Source organism: Eschrichtius robustus, chromosome 14, assembly GCF_028021215.1.
Source record: "Eschrichtius robustus isolate mEscRob2 chromosome 14, mEscRob2.pri, whole genome shotgun sequence".
In the NCBI taxonomy this organism is placed as follows: domain Eukaryota; kingdom Metazoa; phylum Chordata; class Mammalia; order Artiodactyla; family Eschrichtiidae; genus Eschrichtius; species Eschrichtius robustus.
Window position 1 is genome coordinate 73,846,701 of NC_090837.1, and position 23,873 is coordinate 73,870,573.

The 23,873-nt window shown below is 35.9% G+C and overlaps 1 protein-coding gene across 1 annotated transcript in view; it reads right to left on the minus strand.

Moving 5' to 3' along the window:
• Positions 1-2,859: 2,859 nt before the first annotated feature.
• Positions 2,860-23,873, minus strand: part of SMAD2 (SMAD family member 2) — a 96,995-nt gene continuing 75,981 nt past the window's right edge. Inside the window, exons 8-12 of the mRNA XM_068563308.1 lie at positions 12,137-12,190; positions 10,730-10,942; positions 7,540-7,677; positions 7,212-7,356; positions 2,860-3,967 (exon numbers count right to left, since the gene is read on the minus strand). Coding sequence (XP_068419409.1) covers positions 3,844-3,967; positions 7,212-7,356; positions 7,540-7,677; positions 10,730-10,942; positions 12,137-12,190 — 674 coding nt within the window. The 3' untranslated portion in view covers positions 2,860-3,843. The remainder of the gene's footprint in view (positions 3,968-7,211; positions 7,357-7,539; positions 7,678-10,729; positions 10,943-12,136; positions 12,191-23,873) is intronic.

Consider the following 23,873-nt stretch of genomic DNA (forward strand, 5'->3'; position numbering starts at 1 on the left):
TGCGTTACATTACATCCCACCATCAACCAGACCAGGAGGGCACTGATTATTGAGTAAATGCTCAAAGTGTTTAGTTATTTTAAAAAAAGAAAGATGTTAAAGGTATATTTGGACAATTTTTGGAAGAGGTAGAGAAACCAACTGGGTATATATAATACTCTTTTATTTGATTTCAACTAGCAAGAGACTAGACGGATTGTTTTTCAAGTTCAAAATCTTAGTCTTGATGAAACTGACAATAAAGGCACAAATAAAGTGAAATTATCAATAAAATAATTTCAACAAAGGAGAATATCTGGCAATGTTTAAAGGACAGATGAACCAAGCAAAACTAGATATGATATGAGGTTTAAAAAAACCCCAGATATTAACAATTTGCAAATATATACTTAGAATACAGAATAAGAGTACAGAGTAAGAATATATAGCTTTCAAGAAAAATTAGGCAGATTTTCTTCTGGCAAAGTGACAGGTCCTGAGAGAGAAAGTAACCCCACACGACTAAGATGGCTTGAGAGTCAGTACCAAATCCCAGTTATCTTTTTATTACTCAACATCTATCACACTGGGTAGGTAAAGAACAGGCATCAATAAATGTTTATTGAATGAATGTATATCATAATGTACAATTAGCACACTAACTGGTATAGTTCAAATCTAGTCAGGAAAGTCAAACTTTTTTTTAAGCAGTACAAATTTTTTAAGAAAGAAATCATTCTATTGGAGTTCCTACGTGGAACTCCAACACAGAATAAAAATGAAGCTGCCGCTGGCCAGGCCAAAGCCAGTGGGAATGTCACCAGCCTCCAATTCCCTAAACCAGCCCTAAGGTGTATGTAATCCACTGTGAAAATCACCATTTATCTTAGAAACGTGATAGAAAGCATGATCATTCAGTTCTCATGTTGTTAAACTGAGGAAATTACCAGCACTGTGTAGAAGAAATTCTAAATGATGTTGCTAATCTAAATAAAGACAAAATTCTACAGAGAGGAGATCTTATCACTTAGAAGAATGAAAACAAACCCTATAAAGGGAAAAAACAATCAGCAAAAATTAGGCCACAGTGGCCAAAATAGAATGCAAAACCAGCATCACATTAAAAAGCAAGGAAGACCATTGAACACACTCATACAAATGTAACCACTGCAACCACAAAGTCAACTGCTTGACAGGTCTAACCGCTGAATACATGGGTGCTTCCAAAGAGGTGAGTCCCAGTTTCATACTGTACAGAAGAATCCCACCATAACTGTAGAGATGTGATCCACTACTGAAATGTTACAGATGGTACTGCTTTGCTTAACATATCAATGCAAGGGCAACTGCCAGGATGTTCTACCACTTTCAAAGTTGTTCTTTACCCCCAGACAAAGAACAGTGTTCCCTAACATCACTACAAGTCCTCTAGTAAGTAAACACTTCCAAAGGGCAGAGCCTCCACATTTCCAACAGGTCTGACGGCGGTAATACCTGGGACATTTACTCTATCCACAGGATGGGCTGTAGAAGTAATAATTATCGGGCAGCAGGACATCTGGAAGCAAGCAGCCAGTCACTACAATGGTGAAAATTTGCCCAAGGCAGAACTGAAGAAAGGGTTGTTCAATTAAATGGTACTGACCTGGTGTAAACTTTTTACAGTAAGGACGTGAGGAAGAGGAAATATTAGTGAGAATGACACATGAAGCAATCTATCACAAAGTAAGGCCACCTTCAACTATTATAAACTGTAGAACTAATCTGATCCTCAAGTTTGGACCTGTGTAGAGGTTTTTGTATAAAGCATAAACACCTAGTAAATTATGAGTTTCCTTTAAAATAAGCCTTTGCATTTGATGCCATTTTCTTTGCCAAGAATGCCTATTTTTCTCTCCACATGGCTTGCTCCTTTCTCACCGAAGTGTTAGCTCAAGCATCACTACCTTACAGAAGCATTCCCCCTGCTATGCTTTATCACAGTACCCTGTTTTATCTCCTTCATAGACAAATAAGCTAATTAAGCATTATAGAAACTGCTATCTCAGCAAAGGCAAGGGCCTTATCTGTCTTGTTCACCTTTACCCAAAGGCTAAGAAAGTTCCTGGCACACATAACAGGTGAACAATAAATATTTGTTGAATGAATAAAAAATTACTATACCAAGTTTACACGAACACATACATGCATACACAAATATAGAAAAATGGGGAATATCTAATAGAAAACAAGCAATGCTGAAAGTACTGAAAATAACACCTGTAGATAAAGGTGAATATGGTTTCAAAAAACAAGTACCAAAGATAATCTGTCTTTAAAAATATGAAAACTTACTAGAAGGGGACCAGGAGTGGTTACTTTCCATTTCTACTGAGATGCAAACAAGAAATGTTTAAACTGCAATGAGTTAACAATAAACATAAGGATTATCTGCTGCAGGGTGGACTTCCAACAGAGTTTCTGACATCTCCTGTCACTGTAGAGCATAAAGCATGGTTGGTTCTAATAGTCACCACATATTCAGGATTAGTTAAGAACAGCTCAGACTGTAGGTAATTATAAGCTAATAAACTTGCTAAACTGCTTCTCCCCCAAATTTTAAAATTCAGAATTCATAATTATGTAAAATAACATAGATTGTATAAATTTAATACAACATACCTTAAAAACAGAAGGCCTTTACCTGCTGATCATACCTCAGCGTTACTTTTCTAGGTATTTTGCTGAAGCAATTACATTTACAAAAGGTCCATTTCATAATACAATCTGGTAACTAAATCAAATGAAACTCAACTCAAAGAGAACTAGGTTTGCTATTGAAATATTTTAAAATACCTTTTTAAAGAGTGTTTATATCTATAGACTGAATTTTTAAAAAGGATAAATATATTGAAATAATTGTAGCATATCCCTGAAAATAATTATACTGCCACCTGTGCATTTTTTATGAGGTGTAAAGATAAATCAAAAGACTGCTAGGTTACACAAGTCTATTATCATCTGCTGAAACTGAAATTTGGTATAAGAGAAAGGGACTTACTCCATATGATTTGTTACCGTACCCCAGAATTAACTGGTGCTGGCGGTATCAGTGCAACCATTATTGGTGATGGATGTCACGCTACACTGTTTTGGTATCAGGACAAAAGTGGAAATGGAGGAGAGGTTTGGAAAGATTTCCATAAGGTTTTAGCAGTAAGTAAACAAACACAAAAAGAATGAATATTTAAGACCCACTGAACACATTAAGGTCAAGGATTTCAAAAGTTAATCCACTTTTCTTCCCCCAAGAGTTTATTTTTGGTAAAAGGCAGAAAAATTAGTTTTTCTACAAGGGAAATCTGCTTCTAAATGATAATTTGAAAATCTTGATATATATTATATATTAAAAAAGACACACAAAAATAACAAAGAAGTGGGAACAACAGATTAGGTACTGTAACTTTATAAAGGATTGCCTAAGTCAAGAAGCAGCACACACACACCTAATTTATGCAAACTAAAAATGTATATAAACAGCACAATACTGTGATACTGGATCATGATACATTACCTGTACACATAACTACTACTGTTATTAATAAACCTTTGGGACACTCAGTTTTATGCCCAACAAGACATCAGTAAGTCTTTAAAATCTTCTCTTCCTCCTTTATGGGAGGGTATTTCTAGACACTAATTTTCCCATCTAATATTCAAACATAGGAAACCGATTCCACAAGGTGCTTTAATTGATGAGACCTCAAGTGCTGTTTTCTCTTGTATTTTTGGATAGTAAACAGTCCACGGGGACCACACACAAATACTATGACAGAAGAGTTGGTACATTAAGTCTTTTGATGGGACTTGACTGGTGACAAAGCTTTATGACATGCTTGAGCAACGCACTGAAGGGGATCCCATCTGAGTTAATACTTTGTCCAACCACTGTAGAGGTCCATTCAGATGAAGTTCAATCCAGCAAGGAGTGCTTGTTACCGTCTGCCTTCTGTTAAAAGAATGCAAGAAAATAATTATGAAATTAAAAGAATAACATGGCTATGGAAGAATTTAGATAAATCAAAAGGTTGTATCAATATATACTAAAACCTAGATTCTTTTCTGAACGAGTATCAAGTTTGCATATCTACTATTTTGAAAACTGTTTAATCCTCAAAGTACTTATGTGACTTTTTTTCTTTTAAAGAGAGAAAAAACACTGTTTTCCCCTCAAATTAAAATTAGTAGAGTAACCTTATATTTACCGTCCAAAATGGGACACCTTTAAGAGAGAATGTAGTCACTATAAATAATCACTGCCAGGGCAAGAGACATAAACCAGCACCGTCCCAAGCAAACCAGAATACATAAAGTGACCCTACTTATTAGTCATCCACAGAATAGAAGATACTCAAATAGCAAATGAAGTCCAAATGGAACAGGATTCAAATTTAAAGTATATCAAAACAAAAGAGAATTCTGACCCAAGCTTATCACAGAATGTTAAGAGTTGGGGTTCAACTTTCCCTGACAAAGCCAACAACCAACATCCCTTTTAGCAAAATCATGCAGGCTTTTTAATAAGAAACACCTTTAGTACTTCAAACAAAATGAGCTACCCTCTGGGAATCACAATTGTTCAATGACATCCTGTCACTTCCACATACTGATTTTAGTTCTTATTTATTATATACAATAAGTCAGTAAGTCTGCTTGCTTCTTCAACATGACAGCCCTTCAAACATGAGAAAAGGCCATTATCAACTCTTCACCTCCATGTGACACATGCTCAATATAATTTAAAACTGTATTTCAAAGGATGTGGTTTTCTGTAGCAGATGGTGTCAGTGCCCCACTATACCCTTCAGATTTTCAGTGTTCTCTAGCCAATTTCCAATTGTAGGCATCTGCATTTCTGTGCCTGAGAACTTCTCTGCTCTGTCCACATATATAGCAGATCAGAAGTGCCAGGAAATTAACATCCCCAGGAACAGACCTCAAGCAATGACACAGGAATTGGCATTTAAACGTCCAGTTTCCCTTCTCTCTAGGTGGGATAATTCTGTGTGTTCTTTACTGTTTTCCAAAGTTTTCCTAAGGGAATAGCTCTAGTGACCCACCCACTAGAGTAGATGGGTTAAGAATGGTACTGGCTGCCTTTCCTCCCTCCCTCTTTTCCCTACTTCCTCCTTCCTGACCAGTGTTCCCTCCATTTCCTGAATAAACTTCTTGCATGCAAACCCTTGTCTCAGGGTCTGAGACACACATTATGTGTCCCCCACCTGTTAATTCACTTCAGTACTAATTCACTTAACTGAGACATATTTCTCAATTAACTATGAATTCTTTACACATCTATATTTCCTGCTTACTACATGTCCTGATTTTTATGCTAAGCAATCAAGCTGGCACTAAAGAAACTAAAAAATAAGTTTTAGAAATCCAACCATTAGATCTATCTCCTTAGCACCAGTGTCATTAAGGATAAAAGGTTCCACAGTTCACAGATATATGGGTATTTGATTTATTTTGATCTGTAAATGTTAAAGGAAACAATTTTATTATCCAAAGTAGATGTACCTGACTCCATTATCCATGAAAGCATACTGTATATTACTGCTTCTCATACAGATTTTAAATTAGCTCTGGGTTAAAGAACAGCACAGTCCACAGTGAATGAAGGGCAGTATCTCTCTCTACCAATCAAAACTGGTCTTAACAGGAGACCCACAGATACACATGGAATTCTCCCTGACCTATGCAATTCATATTTAATTCCACTGAATTTCTACCATGTTCTTCAACATTATGATCTTTTGAAGAGAAAAAAAAATGTCTGACCTAATAAATTGGTATCAGATGGTACTTTCTGAATCTAATTTTAATATCAACTCAATCCAAGTCCAAAGGGAAAATGAAGCTCAGCATTCTTTCAAGTTATCACATCTCAAAGGGGAAACGATTAAAACAAAAGAGAGCTACAGCAAAGTCAAAAAGTGAATTCTTCTACTAACATAACTTGGACAAAATAGCGACAAGTCTTCATTCTAAGATATACATATATAACACATAATATATTTTTACAAAAGTATTCAAACCAGTAGATCTCAAATCTCACCATCACAAAAGTCATACACCTCACAAAACTTAAGACAGGGAATCAAGCTCAAATGCAATGAAATAAATTCTGAAGAAGGGCCCGAACTGCTGAATGAAACAGGAGTACTATTACTATTCTATATGAATATCTTCTTAAGCAGACATTCAGACAGTAAGTAATGTGAACTGAAGAAAGACTAAGTATTTTACTTGTACTTTCATTCTTTAATATGCTGATGAAGTATTCCCTATCTTTGCTGTGGAATCCAATCAATTGTTTAATTTATCAATAGCTTAATCTATCTTATCCCTTGATGACAGATTAGCTTTGGTAAAACTCAATTACGTAACTGCTACTTACTAACCTTAGAGAAGAGGTTAAGAGTCAAGGAGAGCTTTCCTCAAGTCCCGTCTCTACCACTTAGAACGTGTCCTTGGGCAAACTATCAAATCTTTTCTAAGCCTATTTCCAAATAAACATTAGTTTGGACCATTTTTTACCTTAGAAAGATTGCAACCTTATAAAGAAAGGATAAAAACAGCAACAGTAATTCTTAGCCATGTTGAAAGGCGTGAGATACTGCACCTAAAACACAGCACAGTGCCTGGCACCTAACAAGTACTCCCTTCTATTACTGAATGAAGCTCCACCTTTTAACCTTATGCTGAAGTTGTCTCAACTTATTTGTCCAGCCTTATTCTTCTTTACTTTCTATACTCCAGTCAAACTGAACTGTACTCTACTGCCAGGATCATCACTTTCCACCCCACAAACCTGTGACTACTGAAATCCTAGGCATCTTTCAGAACCCAGACCCTGCGTCATCACTACCTCCCCCAGCCCCAGCGAAACATCTCTTTCCATGAACTGACATAAGCCTTCCAATATGCCACTTATGGTACTTAACACTCTGCATTCTGTTACAGTACCCGTCCATACATGTGTTAATTCTTTGTTCCATAATGCCAGCACAGGAATTTGCAATAGTTTTGAATCCAGAGGCCTCCAACTTTCTTTTGTTATTTTACATAAAGATCTGCTAACTCTATAAACCTCAAGGAAAATAAATACACATGAACTTCAGAAGATACAAAGTATGAAAGAAAAAAGAATTACGTTGTGGAAATTTAAGAACCGAATATGTATTTCATACCGGTATTCTGCTCCCCACCCTTTCACAAAACTCATTCTTATGGTGCACATTCTAGTTAGCTGATACACGGCTTCAAAACCCTGATTAACGGACTGAGCCAGAAGAGCAGCAAATTCCTGGTTGTTGAAGATCTTCAGGTTACAGCCTACGATTGAGAAAAAGATTTAAAAATTAGGTAAAAAGAATATTACTATTAGAAAATCATTTTAAAAGGGCTACAGATATTAGAATATGAGCATGCAAATCATCTCCTGATTCCTAAAAGTAATAGCAAAGAAAAACTCAGCAAGTTGATACAATAGGTTTATTTACATTGTTGTATCCATACCTGGTGGAATTTTACACACTGTTGCAGGGTGCCAGCCGTATCTCTGATTACAATTGGGGCTCTGCACAAAGATTGCACTATCACTTAGGCACTCAGCAAAAACTTCCCCGCCTATGTAATATAAGCGCACTCCTCTTCCTAAAACAAAATATATATGGAATTAGTTTTACAACATTTACTATTTCAGCATGACTTTCAAAGAGTCTTCTCAGAGGATAGTAAAATGACATAAAGTATTTTGATGACTTTTTCCATAGCTATGCTTTTCTGAAATCTAACTTTGAAACATACCACTGTACACTTTTCCAAGTATTTTTTAAAAATGATTTTATTGATTTGTAAAGATAGTACGTGCTTATCAAAAATACTTAAGCAATGCAGAAAAGTGAATGGATAGCAAAATAAAGAATTTCATACAAATTATAGTTATTGCTAAATAAATAAAAGAATTCATTTGAAGGAATTAATTAACTAATGTCTGGATTAATATGCCTTTATTATAATAAACAGTATTTCTTTAAAGAGCTCACTATGGTTAAGAAAAAAGGTAATAGGGCTTCCCTGGTGGCGCAGTGGTTGAGAATCTGCCTGCTAATGCAGGGGACACGGGTTTGAGCCCTGGTCTGGGAAGATCCCACATGCCATGGAGCAACTAGGCCCGTGAGCCACAACTACTGAGCCTGCGCGTCTGGAGCCTGTGCTCCGCAACAAGAGAGGCCGCGATAGTGAGAGGCCCGCGCACGGCGATGAAGAGTGGCCCCCGCTTGCCACAACTGGAGAAAGCCCTCGCACAGAAACGACGACCCAACACAGCCAAAAATTAAAAAAAAAAAAAAAAAAAAAAAGGTACTAAAAATTATCAAGAGGTTAGAGTCATCTGCCCCTTTTAAAACTATATATATTATGGGGGCAACCAGGTCCCTATTTATATAAGCAGAATTAGATAAGAAAAAATTATATTGGGAGATTTTAATATACCTCTTTCAGAATTTGACAGATCAAATATACATAAAATATTAGCAATACAAAGATTAAAGAAAAAATTGTGAAAAGCAGAATTCTAAGATAGCACTTAAGATTCTCACCCTGGTGTATTTATCTTCTCAATTATTCAATCAAACACTAATCCACATACTGCTTAAAGGGATTTTTCGGATGTAATTAAGTTCTCAAATCAACTGACCATAAGAAACTAAGACTACCTTTGGTGGGCCTGACTTAATCAGGTGACAGCCCTTAAAAGGGACTGGGCTGGCCCTGGTGAAAGTGATTCGAAGTGTGAGCAACAGGAATTCAACACAACAGAGTCTTCACTGCTGACTGTGAAGATGGAGGGGGCCACGCTGGTGGCCTCTAGTTGCTGACAGCAGCCTCTAGCTTACAATCTGCAGGAAATGAGGATCTCAGTGCCACAACTTCAAGGAAGTGAACTCTGCAATAATCACCTGTGAGCTTGGAAAAGGACCTCAAGCTTCAGATGAGAACACAGCCCAGCTGACCCTTCGATTTCCCTTTGTGAGACCCTGAGGAGACTCCTAACCCACAAAAACTGTGACACAGTAAATTTGTGTGGTTTTAGGCTGGTAAATGTGTGGTAATATGTTATGCAGCAAAAGAAAATTAATATAAACCAACAAGCCAGATTTACTACATAAATATGGAACCTGGTGCCCTGTTCTCTTAATGACTACAGAATACTTATAGAAAAAATAAAGTTGTTCACTTGGCCATTAGGAAAACATTAAGCCCAAAAAGTAGAGATTTTTCAGGCTATAGTTTCTGATCAAAAGCACCCAATAAACTAGAAATCAAAAGTAAAAAGAGATGATCCAATAATTACAGCAATCTAAAATTTTGTACAGAAGTAAATAAGGTAGGGTAAACGTTTTGTTAAATTTTTATGCAGAGTCCTAATTAGAACATGGAAAATTCAGAACTGTTTTAGTTAAAAGAGGGCAGATATTCAGAGGCCTTCCTCACCTATAAGATACCTGAGTACCTTAGGAAGATTATATAAAATTTATACATCAAGCAAGATTTGAGAAATTCTACATGGAGCCAACTAACAGACCTCTGAAGTCACTAGTACTTTGCAATATCACACTGACTCTTTAGTGATCAGCATTATTTCTCATACGAGTGATGGTTAATTAAATGAACAGAAGCTAATTATTATTAAAAGAAGTTACTTTAAGGTGATGAGAACTATGTTCAGTTATTTTTGTGGCGCTCAAACTATTTTTTACGTCATTGTCAAAAAAATACTGACGACCCAAAGAGTTGTTGTTTATGTGGATTACATCTATGCAAACTTACCATATTATGTGTGAAAACTGAGATTCAAAAAAATTTATTAATTCATTTGAAAATCAAAATAATAAACCCACTACATATTAACATAAACAAGTTTATGAAAAATAACTATTTTGCAAACCAAAGAAAAAATCAGTGAGAAGAGTAGCAATGTTTTATATTTTTGCAAATATCCTTAATGTCTGGCTTAAGAGAAGACAGTAGAATTCTCATCAGAGTCTATGTTTAATTCCTTGCAAAATCATAAGCCTTGTAAGCCTCTGGAATACTTCACTGTACAGTCAAGAGAGAACGAGAGTGAAAATGGCAAACAGCATCTCAGTACCACTGTGAAAATTGTTTTCACCTCACCAGCTTGCTGAAAGGGTGCCTGGGATTACCACATTTTCAGATTCTATGAATTATTTTTGAACAAATTAAATGGTAGTTCTTGTTTTAGATATCCTGCTTCAGATTAATAGTGTGCAGATCTGACATATGAATTCACTGAAAGGGGGAAAAAACTAGGAGACGTAAACAAACTGAAAAAAAAAAAAAATTCATGATTTGTTAAAATTACATCCCTAAAATCTGAACATGACAATTTTATGACTGGTAGAGGCTCAGCAGAGTAAAGTTATTTTAACACGTATTTATTGAAGGACTTCCCAGTATTGAGGGTGCCAAATTAACAGAAGCTCAAGATAAAAGTTCGCAGATGGAATGATCACCAGGATCTACTAAAAGCTGTGAAGCTGTGCACTTAAACATGACTGCCCTTAAGGTGAGAGAGAGAAGGCAGGCTTTTTTGCACACAATCTCTTGATGTGGTAAACCACATAATGCTCACGTTATGAGTATATGGCATTGGTTTTTCACATAAGGAAAAAAAACATACCTATATGTCTTCTTGTCATTTCTACTGTAGCATTTCTGTTGACGTTAGAGAGTAAACCTAGGCAGAACCTCTCTGAATTTGATGGATCTGTGAAGCCGTCTACGGTGAGTGAGGGCTGTGATGCATGGAAGGTCTCTCCAACCCTCTGGTTTAATTCATAATACGCTATTGAACACCAAAATGCAGGTTCTGAGTAAGTAACAGGCTGCAAATCTGGGGCAGAAAAAACAAACACATAAAAGAAATGTGTGTGAATAATTCAAGCCACCTCAAGCCAAGAATAGACTGAATATCATCACCTTTACATGTTCTATGCCAGCCTACACCGGCAACAGCCCAGGAAACAGACTTAACATCTACATCACGAACTCCAGATTCCAAAGATCACTCCAGATTTTCAATTTCTCAAATTTCCCCTATCTCATTAAGTTATTCTAATCTTCAAACAGCTTTCTTAGACTTTATGGTGAATCATTTATTCTAACAGTAGTTTTACCCTGCTTGTGCCACAGTCAATTTGCATTATAAAGTTAATTTTGGGTAGGACAGAGTAGAACAAACCTGAAGCAAGGATTAATGAGTCAAAAGCCACAGGGGAAAAAAAAATGTCATGATAGGATACAAAATATGACATATTTTTGACATTTGTCTATTTTAACATGAGATTCTCACTGAGTTACCCTAGTTACAAAAATAGAAAACCCAAATATACACAAGAAACAGAAAGTAATAAAACATACAAAAAAAAAAGAAAACATACAGCATGCAAGTGGAAACAGAATATAAATCAAAAGAATCTACATATTTCATGAGAAAACGAGGATCACATGTATTAAAGTGTTGTAATTTTGATTAAAATGCATCATAAGCAATATCATGGGGAAAAAATGACAATGTTGTAGAATAAATTCCAATGTGTAGAAACTGAAAAGAAATCGTGATATAGGAAAATGAAGACCAAGAATAAACTACAGACCGTATATATACATGTATATACGTATGTATTAGCTATCACATATATATAATCTCCCATACTACATGTACGTATGTGAGTGATATATGTCTATATATATTTATACACACATCTCATATGAATAATTGCTATTATAAAATATATCAGAAACTAAATATATACATAAAAATCTAGCCATATAAGAAAATTTATCATGAATAATGAATATGATTTCCATGAATAAAAAGATTATTAACTTCTTATATGTGCCAGGAGAAAAGAGTTTTAGTAATATTGAGGCACATTATCAGTATCATTTTTAGAAAGCACTAATTTGAACAATCATTTGATTATTCACTGGGATCTCTTTCTCATATATATGGAAAATAATTACCAGAAAGGACATTTAATTAAAAAGGTATAAAAACAGGAGGGGAAAAGTATTTGCAACTTACCCAAACTATGATTAACAGGGGAAAGAGTAGTAGGAGACAGTTCTGCTGGAGATCCTGAAACAAAAGATTCAATTTTAAAACAGCTGTAAAAGTACTTCCATAAGTTCTGACCAAATAATAATAAAATTGATTGTATCTGGTTGTAATGGTCACAGATAATACAGGTAATTTACATACCAAGAACTCAAAATATACAACTGCTTAATGGAAGTTTAATTTTGGAAGCTTCAATACATAAAAGATACAAAAAAGTCCTGGCTTCAAGCTACCCTCTTCCAAAGGCATCCCATGTTGCCAGTTCTTTGTGTACCTTTCCAGAAATATTCTTCAAACCATATAAGCAAATATATTGTGTTCTGTGCCTCCTGCTTTTTATGTACAAATGGTAACACAGTTCTGAACTTTGCTTTTATTATTACTTATTCTATCAGAGATGTTGACATCTTTCCCTTTTACTTACGTATCTATTTATCCATCCATCTATCCATCTATTAGCTGCATAACATTACATTATGGAATATTATGATCCCATATTGATGGATATTCAGGTTATCTTCAATCTTTTGCTTTAAGAACCAAGATTCTAATACCTAATCTCACAGTATGCATATTCTCAATTGTATCTGAAGGGTAGGCTCTAAAAGAGAAACTGCCAAATCAAAGGGTTGTCCATCTGTAATTTGATAAATTTTGCCAAAATTGGCATCTATAGAGGTTGTACCGGTTTACATTCCCAGTAACAACATAAATAGGGGAGGCTCATGTGCTATTGTTGATGAGTAAGAACAAGGTCTTAACAAGTATAGTTTTAATTTGTATTTCTCTTATAAATGACATTGAGCAGTTGTATACTTGTTTATATTTTATTTCCTTCCTGTGAATAGTCTGTTTTTTTCTTTTGCTCAATTTTCTATTGTGGTGTTGATCACTTTTCTCACTGATTTACAGAAGGCTCTTTATGTTTTAGTGATATTAGTCCTTTCATGGTATGGGATGCAAATATTTGGTCATCTGGCTTATGATTCTTCATCCCAATTTTGATTAAGCAGTGTCAAAAAAACTTTTATGTGATATAATTTATCAATCATTTTGGGGTATGTCACATTTTGATAAAACAGTGGTGACAGCAGAAATTCTTGGCTTACTCTTAACTTTAAGGAACTACTTCTAGTATTTGCCCATTAAGTATGATGCTGGCTGTGAGGATGAGAGAGAGAAAATTCTTTATTTAGGAACTGTGCATCAATAATCGTAAGCAATACTGGTCTGTAGATCTATGTTGCAAGCACAAATATTACGTTGTCTCATAAAGACAAGCGAAAAGGTTTAAGTCTTTTCTATGCTCTGTAACAGTTTATTTAAACTACTTAGCATTGGAATAACATATTCTTTAATATTTCAGTAGAATTCCCGTGTGAAATTCTTTGCAGTTAAAAATTTTCTAGGGTTTATTCTAAGACACTTCTCTATTTCTTCTATGAAGGTTGACTGTTCAGACAGCTCTATTTCCTGGAGTCAGTTTCAGTAAATTATATTTTCTTAGAAAAGTATTCATTTCTTCCAGTTTTAGGTAAACTGGCTAAATCTAATCAAGAAAATAAGGGAGGAGGGGGCACAAACACATAAAATAAGAAAAAGAAGGAAGAACCACAGACACAAGAAAAACAGTGACTGAGAGATTACTTCACTCAATTTCATGCAACTAAATTTTAAAACATATTTGTTGTAAACTGTTGTTAAATAATCATATTATAATTGTAGGATAAATTTTGTTTTCTTATCATTATTCTCTACATATTTTGAGAATATTACCCAAAAAAGCATGACTTACAGCTCCCAAGCTTTAAAAATATAGCAATGGCATAGATGTAGAATAAGGTCAGATGCCCCCTGTAGACCTCTCCCCTCTCCACACTATAACCATGACCTAAAATACCAGGCAACACAGGTGAAACAGCAATTCCCACATAAACTAATGAATCAAAAATAAAGAACAGGTGATAATGATTTTTGAGAAGACAGAATAGCCTTCCATAATAAAGTTCTTATGTTCTTTTTTTATTCCTCAGTTTGAAAAATCTGTTGGCAAGTCACAACAGGTACAGCTATGAAAGGTCAAAATATATTTAGAACAATGAACTAAACCTCACTGCTGTTTCCTGAAGCTGAGATAAAATAAACAAAGCCACTATTAGAAATGGAGGAAACCGCCCAATTTTTCATATCTTTTAACTGTTTACTCCCTCTATTAAATACTTATAAGACGTGACCAGTAGAGTCACAGTTCATTAGTTTAGACTAAAAGGAGTCCAGTCAGATGTGATAAAAGTTACAACTATATATTATGAAAAGAGAAGTTGATTATAATCATATATAAAATTTTTAGGACTTAAATTAAGCTAAAAATTTATTAGCTAACAGAACGTTCTAGAAACTTTTTTCTTGAACAGAGCCAGGTTAAATCAGGATTAACCTATTAGTTATTCGTATATACATGCTTCTACTGAAGTCTGGAACTTCCAGTTATGAGAAGTAATAATCTCACTATTTAAAGCTAGTTTATATTACTTGCAGCTAAAACATCTAGAGAAATCCTTGTGCACGTAACCTTGCATACAAGTTCGCAGATATTCGTAGGATACATTTTTTCAACAAGGAAATGTTAGATCAAAAGGAACGTGAGGTTAAACTTTTATAAGTACCAAAGTACCTTCCCAAAATGTTTAGACCCACCAACAATTTATGAGCTAGTGTTTCTTCATGCCATGTCACTACCTTCTGACATATAACAATTTGAAAGGTTTAAATGGGGCAACTCTGACTTTTTAAAATTTTACTTATTTTTATTTTGTTATAAATAGTGCACTCATGTTCTTCATGTCCCTTTTCTATTAACTACTGTCTTTTTCCTCTTTATTTGTAGGTTTTAAATTTCGAAATCAGTTATTAGGCTTGTCATACATTTACAAATACTTCCCCAAGTTTTTTTGGTTTGTTTTGGTAGGTCTTTCAAGGTAAAAAAAATTTTGTATAACATTATTTTTTAGAGTTTTAGGTTCACAGCAAAATTAAGCATAATGTACAAGAGTTCCCATATACCCATGTACACATACATGTATAACCTCGCCTGCCATCAGTGTCGCGTGCCACAACGTACATTTATTGTAACTGAGGAACCTACATAGACATCATTATCACTCGAAGCCCATAATTTACATTAGGGTTCATCCTTGGTGCTGTACATTCTACAAATTTTGACAAATGTATAATGACATGTATTCACCATTGTAGTATCATACCAAATAGTTACACTTCCCTAAAAATCTTCCGTGCTTACCTGTTCATCCCTCCCTGCCCTCTAGCCCCTAGCAATCACTGATCTTTTTACTGCCTCTATAGTTGTTTGTGCCTTTTCTGGAACATCACATAGCTGAAATCATAAAGTATGTAGCCTTCTCAGACTGGCTTCTTTGACTTGTAATATGCATTTAAGGTTCCATGTATTTTCATGCCTTTATTTAGCAGTTTTCATTTTAGCACTGAATAACATTCCATTGTCTGGATATGCCACAGTTTACTTATTCATTCACTTACTGAAGGACATCTTGGTTGCTTCCAAGTTTTGGCAATTATGAATAAAGCCACTATAAACATCCATGTGCAAGTTTCTGTGTGTACATAAATTTTCAACTATTTTAGGTGAATACTAAGGAGCATGACTGCTGATCGCATGGTAAGAGTATGTTTAGCTTTGTAAGAGTCTGCCAATCTGTCTTCCAAAGTGGCTGTACCATTCATTTTGCATTCCCATCAGCAATGATCTTGCTGCTCCACATCCTTGCCAGAATTCATATTTTGAACATTCTAACAGGTGTGCAGTGGTAACATTTTCAATTTTATATATTCAAATTTATCAACCTTTTCTTCTATGGTTTTATATGTTGCATAGTTCTTGCTCAGATTATTTAAAAAATTCTTCAACGCATGTCCTAGAAATTAGAGTCTCATTTTTAAATTTAAGCGTTTTCTCCAAATGGAATTCATTTTGGTATGAGATGTGACATGTTTAGTATCTATTTTATAACTTTTTGAGAAATATTAAAATTACTTTGAATTTCTTGAGCAAAATTAATGGCAAAGAAATGTATATTTTACTTTTATAAGTTTCAGTGTGTTAACTAACCATAAGTTATTATCATTCAAATAAGAAAATAAAAATAGACTTATTCTTTCAAAAGGCATATATGGAAGGACAGGAAAGTTAAAGGCCTTAAAATCATTTAGTTTTATCTTTGCATTCATATTACAGAGATAATCCCGAAGAACTAAAATTATCTACGATTTTGTTTTTATACCAAAAAAGGCTTAAACATATGCTTTAAAAAAATCTCATTTACTGAATACACAGACCAATCACATTCACAAACCCTTCAAAAAACTGAGAATCATGATGGATTATTCCTTCAACCATATCCCTACTTAATCACCAAACAAATCTTACCTCAGCAATATATTGCAAAAGCAGGCATTTCTCCCCATGTCATCTGAAACAAGCCAGAGGAAGTCTAGTGCAGTAGTTAAGAACAGAAATTCTAGAATCTGAGATCCTAGGTGCAAATTCCTCTGTCACTTTCTACCTATCTTTCTATGATGTTCATTGCAGTACTGTTTTTTATGAATTATATATAATGTTTAAAGTTTCTTGTTTTACCTGTTTAATTTTTTATAATGAACATCCACTTGTTGCATAATTCAAAATGTTGCAACATAATTTTAACCTGTAAAATACTGTTTAACTTTTATTTGACATAGAATGGTAAAAATATGAGATTAAGCGAAAATAAAAGAAATAGGTACTATGTCAATTCCAGTTTAAAAATACATACTTCCTTCATGTTTCTTTATTATGTTCTATGTATTTCCAAATTTTCTACAAGCATGAATTATGTTCATAATGAGAATACAGTTGCTCTTCTGTTTTTATTAGTACCTTCTATAGGGTTCCCCTTATGGTTAGAATGTAGAAGACTGTTGGAAAAAACCTTGCTCCTACAATAAGAAAATATCAGAAACACTAAAAAAAATTATATTTTTTACCAAAAAGTGACCCAAAAACTGTAGATCCATTTAAGTCTAAGTGAAGTAGTTTAGAGAAGGATGAGCTCTTCCTATTTAAGTAGAGAGTGGTAACCATTTTCATTGCTGGGAGTATCTGCCAAGTTAGGACATAGACACATGTAGGATTGTACTTGCCAAAGGAGAAACTGGCTGAAATTTTAATGGCCACACACTGGCAACTGGAATCTGAGAAGCCCAACCACAGACACAGTCTTCTTCATTAGACAATTCTAACCCTCATGTCTTTAGCTGAGTAGTACATGGTAGCACAGGAAGTTTCAGGCAAAGGCTGCAAAGCAGGTGAGAGATCCTACAGTCTCACCATACTCATATCTGAAAGACCTGCTGAGGTAGGGGACTGCCCCTCCTTCAGACCTGAGGTGATTTGATGTCAAGGATTAAATCATCACCTATTCAACTCAACTCCTAATATATGGAAGAGATTAGATCCCCAACTTAGCAACCAGAGAAAGAAAAGGGTGAGTCTTTCATAAGGAAAATATATCTATATTACACTCTAGTATTATTTTATATACAATATCCAGCATCCAACTAAGAAAACATGAGACATGCAAAGAAGTAGGAAAAACTGACCCATAATCAAGACTTTAAAGTTAACACAAGCAAAGCTACATATAAACCAGATACTGGACTTATCAGATAAAGAGTTTAAAATGGAAGTTATGAAACTGAAAAACAGATTATCTGAAATGAAGTCACTGAACTGGCATAGAGAAGACCAAAAGTTAGACACACATATACCTTATCACTTGATTTTCAACAAAGAAACCAAGGTAAATCAATGAAGAAAGAAAAGTATCTTCAACTAACGGTGCTAAAACAACTGGACAAATTTCTACAGGAAAAGAAGAGCAGAAATGGAAAAAAAAGGTAGGTAAATAAAATCATTACTTTTCAATTCTTTAAAATAATTTTTTTAAAAACCTCAAAGTCTAAAGCAAAAAATAACATTTGGGGGTTTATACATATTTAATAAAATATATGAAAACAGTAGCACAAACGACAGAGGTAGGTGAATGGAATTATAGTGTTGTAAAGTTCCTATATTTCATATGAAGTTGTAAAATATTACAATTTAAGTAACATTCTAAGTAGAAGGTGATGATAGGGGATATACACTGTAATCACGAGAACACTCACTGAGAAAATAATACTAAGTGATACTGCTACAAATTCAAGAGAGTAAACAGAGTGGATTCAAATATAAATATATTTGATTAATCTAAAGAAGTCAGGAAATCAGGAACAGAGGAACAAAAACCAGATGGCACAGACAAAAAAGAAATAGCAAAATGGTAACCCAAACCCAATGATTATCAAGAACTACATTAATTATATAGGAACTAAATACTCCAATTAAAAGGCAATGATTGTTAGATTAAGGAAGACATAAAAAGGTATCCACAACAGACACATTTTAAATATAAAGATGCAGGTAGACCAAAAGTAAAAGGATGGTAAAAGTAAATATACCATGCCACCTGTGAAATAAGAATATATGGTGATGTTTATATGAGACACATTTTATAACAAGGGTCACTTCATCAGAAGGACAATTTAAATGTGCACCACTTAATAACAGAGATTCAAAATACATGAAGCAAAAACTGACAGGACTAAAAGGAAAAACAGACAAATCCAAAGCCACAGTTAAGAGACTTTAACACTCCTCTCTGTGAGTGGTATAACAAGTAGAAACAAATCAGACAGAGTCAAGATTTAAACAATACCATCAATGATCCTAAGTGACACTTAGAGTAACACTACAATTGAACAACATTTTTTAAACTATAAATGGAACTCTCATCAAGATAAATAAGCCATGTTGTGGCATAAAATAATTTTTAGTAAATTTCAAAGGACTGAAATCATACATAGTGTATTTGAATCATAATGGAATTAAGTGAGAAATCAATGAACTATCTAGAAAACCCCCATACTTCTAAAAGACCAAACTTCTCAATAATCATGGATCAAAGAAGAAATCGCAAGAGGAATTCAAAAATACTTAAATGATAATAATAATTAAATAACAATGAAAGGGGGGCGTCTTCAAGATGGGGGAGGAGTAAAACATGGAGATCACCTTCCTCCCCACAAATACATCAAAACTACATCTACATGTGGAACAGCTCCTACAGAACACCTACTGAACACTGGCAGAAGACCTCAGACTTCCCAAAAAGCAAGAAACTCCCCACATACCTGGGTAGGGCAAAAGAAAAAAGAAAAAACAGAGACAAAAGAATAGGGATGGGACCTGCACCTCTGGGAGGGAGCTGTGGAGGAGGAGAAGTTTCCACACACTAGGAAGCCCCTTCACTGGTGGACACTGCGGGTGGCAGGGGGGAAGCTTCAGAGCCACGGAGGAGAGCACAGCAACAGGGGTGCGGAGGGCAAAGCGGAGAGATTCCCGCACAGAGGATGGGTGCCGACCAGCACTCACCAGCCTGACAGGCTTCTTGTTCAGCTACCGGGGCGGGTGAGGGCTGGGAGCTGAGGCTAGGGCTTTGGAGGTCAGATCCCAGGGAGAGGACTGGGGTTGGCCGCGTGAATACAGCCTGAAGGGGGCTAGTGCACCACAGCAAGCCGGGAGGGAGTCCGGGAATAAGTCTGGAACTGCCTAAGAGGCAAGAGACCACTGTTTCAGGGTGCACGAGGACAGGGGATTCAGAGAAACGCCTAAACGAGCTCCAGAGACGGGCCCGAGCCGCGGCTATCAGTGCGGACACCAGAGACGGGCATGAAACGCTAAGGCTGCTGCTGCAGCCACCAAGAAGCCTGTGTGCAAGCACAGGTCACTATCCACACCTCCCCACCAGAAGCCTGTGCAGCCCACCACACCCAGGGTCCCATGATCCAGGAACAACTTCCCCGGGAGAACATATGGTGTGCCTCAGGCTGGTGCAACGTCACGCTGGCCTCTGCCACCACAGGCTCGCCCCTCATTCTGTACCCCTCCCTCCCCCCAGCCTGAGTGAGAAAGAGCCCCCTAATCAGCCGCTCCTTTAACCCTGTCCTGTCTGGGCGGGGAACAGACGCCCTCAGGCAACCTACACGCAGAGGCGGGGCCAAATCCAAAGCTGAACCCCAGGAGCTGTGAGAACATAGAAGAGAAAGGGGAATCTCTCCCAGCAGCCTCGGGAGCAGCGGATTAAATCTCCACAATCAACTTGATGTATCCTTCATCTCTGGATTACCTGAATAGACAACAAATAATCCCAAAATTGAGGTGATGGACTTTGGAAGCAACTACAGACTTGGGGTTTGCTTTCTGCATCTAATTTGTCTCTGGTTTTACGTTATTCTTAGTTTAGTATTTAGAGCTTATTATCATTGGTAGATTTGTTCACTGATTTGGCTGCTCTCTTCCTTTAAAATTTTTTTTTAATATATATGTATTTTCCTTTTTCTCATTTTGTGAGTATGTGTAAGCTTCTTTGTGTGGTTTTGTCCGTATAGCTTTGCTTTTGCCATTTGTCCTAGGGTTCTGACTGTCCTTTTTTTTTTTTTTTTAATATACTTTTTAGCGCTTTTTATCATTGGAGGATTTGTTTTTTGGTTTGGTTGCTCTCTGCTTTCTTTTTCTCTCTTTTTCTTTTTACTTCCTAATTTTTTTATTTTTAATAATTTTTTTCTATTTTGATAACTTTATTTTATTTTATTTATTTATTTTCTTTCTTTCTTATTTTCTCTTCTCTCCCTTTTCTTCTGAGCCGTGTGGCTGACAGGGTCTTGGTGCGCTGGCCGGGTGTCAGGCCTGAGCCTGTGAGCTGGGAGAGCCAAGTTCAGGACATTGGTCCACCAGAGACCTCCCGGCCCCATGCAATATCAAACAGGGAAAGCTTTCCCAGAGATCTCCACCTCAACGCTAAGACCCAGCTGCACTCAACAACGAGCAAGCTACAGTGTTGAACACCCTATGCCAAACAACCAGCAAGACAGGAACACAAACCCAACAATTAGCAGAGAGGCTGCCTAAAATCATAAGTTCACAAACACCCCAAAACACACCACTGGATGTGGTCCTGCCCACCAGAAAGACAAGATCCAGCCTCATCCACCAGAACATGGGCACCAGTCCCCTCTATCAGGAAGCCTACACAACCCACTGAACCAACCTTACTCACTGGGAGCAGACACCAAAAACAACGGGAACTACGAACCTGCAGCCTGCGAAACGGAGACCCCAAACACAGTAAGTTAAGCAAAATGAGAAGACAGAGAAATACACAGCAGATGAAGGAGCAAGAGAAAAACCCACCAGACCAAACAAATGAAGAGGAAACAGGCAGTCTACCCGAAAAAGAATTCAAAGTAATGATAGTAAAGATAATCCAAAATCTTGGAAACAGAATGGAGAAAATACAAGAAATATTTAAAAAGGACCTAGAAGAACTAAAGAACACACAAACAATGATGAACAACACAAAAAATGAAATTAAAAATTCTCTAGAAGGAATCAGTAGCAGAATAACTGAGGCACAAGAACGGGTAAGTGACCTGGAAGATAAAATAGTGGAAATAACTACCGCAGAGCAGAATAAAGGAAAAAGAATGAAAAGAATTGAGGACAATCTCAGATACCTCTGGGACAACATTAAACACACCAACATTCGACTTACCGGGGTCCCAGAAGAAGAGATAAAAAAAGGGACTGAGAAAATATTTGAAGAGATTATAGTTGAAAACTTCCCTAATATGGGAAAGAAAATAGTCAATCAAGTTCAGGAAGCACAGAGAGTCCCATACAGGATAAATCCAAGGAGAAACACGCCAAGACACATATTAATCAAACTATCAAAAATTAAATACAAAGAAAAAATATTAAAAGCAGCAAGGGAAAAGAAACAATTAACATACAAGGGAATCCCCATAAGGTTGCCAGTTGATCTTTCAGCAGAAACTCTGCAAGCCAGAAGGGAGTGGCAGGACATATTTAAAGTGATGAAAGAAAAACCTACAACCAAGATTACTCTACCCAGCAGGGATCTCACACAGATTCGATAGAGAAATTAAAAGCCTTACAGATAAGCAAAAGCTAAATGAATTCAGCTATGAGACTACATATCAATTACAGGAAAAAAATGTGTAATAAATACAAACACATGGAGGCTAAACAATACACTACTAAATAACCAAGAGATCACTGAAGAAATCAAAGAGGAAATCAAAAAATACCAAGAAACAAATGACAATGAAAACACAATGACCCAAAACCTATGGGATGCAGCAAAAGCAGTTCTAAAAGGGAAGTTTATAGTAATACAATCCTACCTCAAGAAACAAGAAAAATCTCAAATAAACAACCTATCCTTACACCTAAAGCAGAGAAAAAAGAACAAAAAAACCCCAAAGTTAGCAGAAGGAAAGAAATCATACAGATCAGATCAGAAATAAATGAAAAAGAAATGAAGGAAATGATAGCAAAGATCAATAAAACTAAAAGCTGGTTCTTTGAGAAGATAAACAAAATTGATAAACCATTAGCCAGACTCATCAAGAAAAAAAGGGAGAAGACTCAAATCAATACAATTAGAAACGAAAAAGGAGAAGTAACAACTGACACTGCAGAAATACAAAGGATCATGAGAGATTACTACAAGCAACTATATGCCAATAAAATGGAGAACCTGGAAAAACTGGACAAACTCTTAGAAAAGCACAAACTTCCAAGACTGAACCAGGAAGAAATAGAAAATATCAACAGACTAATCACAAGCACTGAAACTGAGACTGTGATTAAAAATTTTCAAACGAACAAAACCCCAGGACCAGACAGCTTCACAGGCAAATTCTATCAAACATTTAGAGAAGAGCTAACACCCATCCTTCTCAAACTCTTCAAATACACAGCAGAGGAAGGAACACTCCCAAATTCATTCTACGAGGCCACCATCACCCTGATATCAAAACCAGACAAACATGCCACAAAAAAAGAAAACTACAGGCCAACATCACTGTTGAACATAGATGCAAAAATCCTCAACAAAATACTAGCAAACAGAATCCAGCAGCCCATTAAAAGGATCATACACCATGATCAAGTGGGGTTTATCCCAGGAGAGCAAGCATTCTTCAATATACGCAAATCAATCAGTGTGATAAACCACAGTAACAAATTGAAGGAGAAAAACAATATGATCATCTCAATAGATGCAGAAAAAGCTTTCGACAAAATTCAACACCCATTTATCATAAAAACCCTCCAGAAAGTAGGCACAGAGGGAACTTACCTCAACATAATAAAGGGCATATATGAGAAACCCACAGCCAACATTGTTCTGAACGGTGAAAAACTGAAACCATTTCCTCTAAGATCGGGAACAAGACAAGGATGTCCACTCTGGCCACTATTATTCAACATAGTTTTGGAATTTTTAGCCACAGCAATCAAAGAAGAAAGAGAAATAAAAGGAATCCAAATCGGAAAAGAAGAATTAAAGCTGTCACTGTTTGCAGATGACATGATACTATACACAGAGAATCCTAAAGATGCCACTAGAAAACTACTAGGCTAATCAATGAATTTGGTAAAGTAGCAGGATACAAAATTAATGCACAGAAGTCTCTTGCATTCCTATACACTAATGATGAG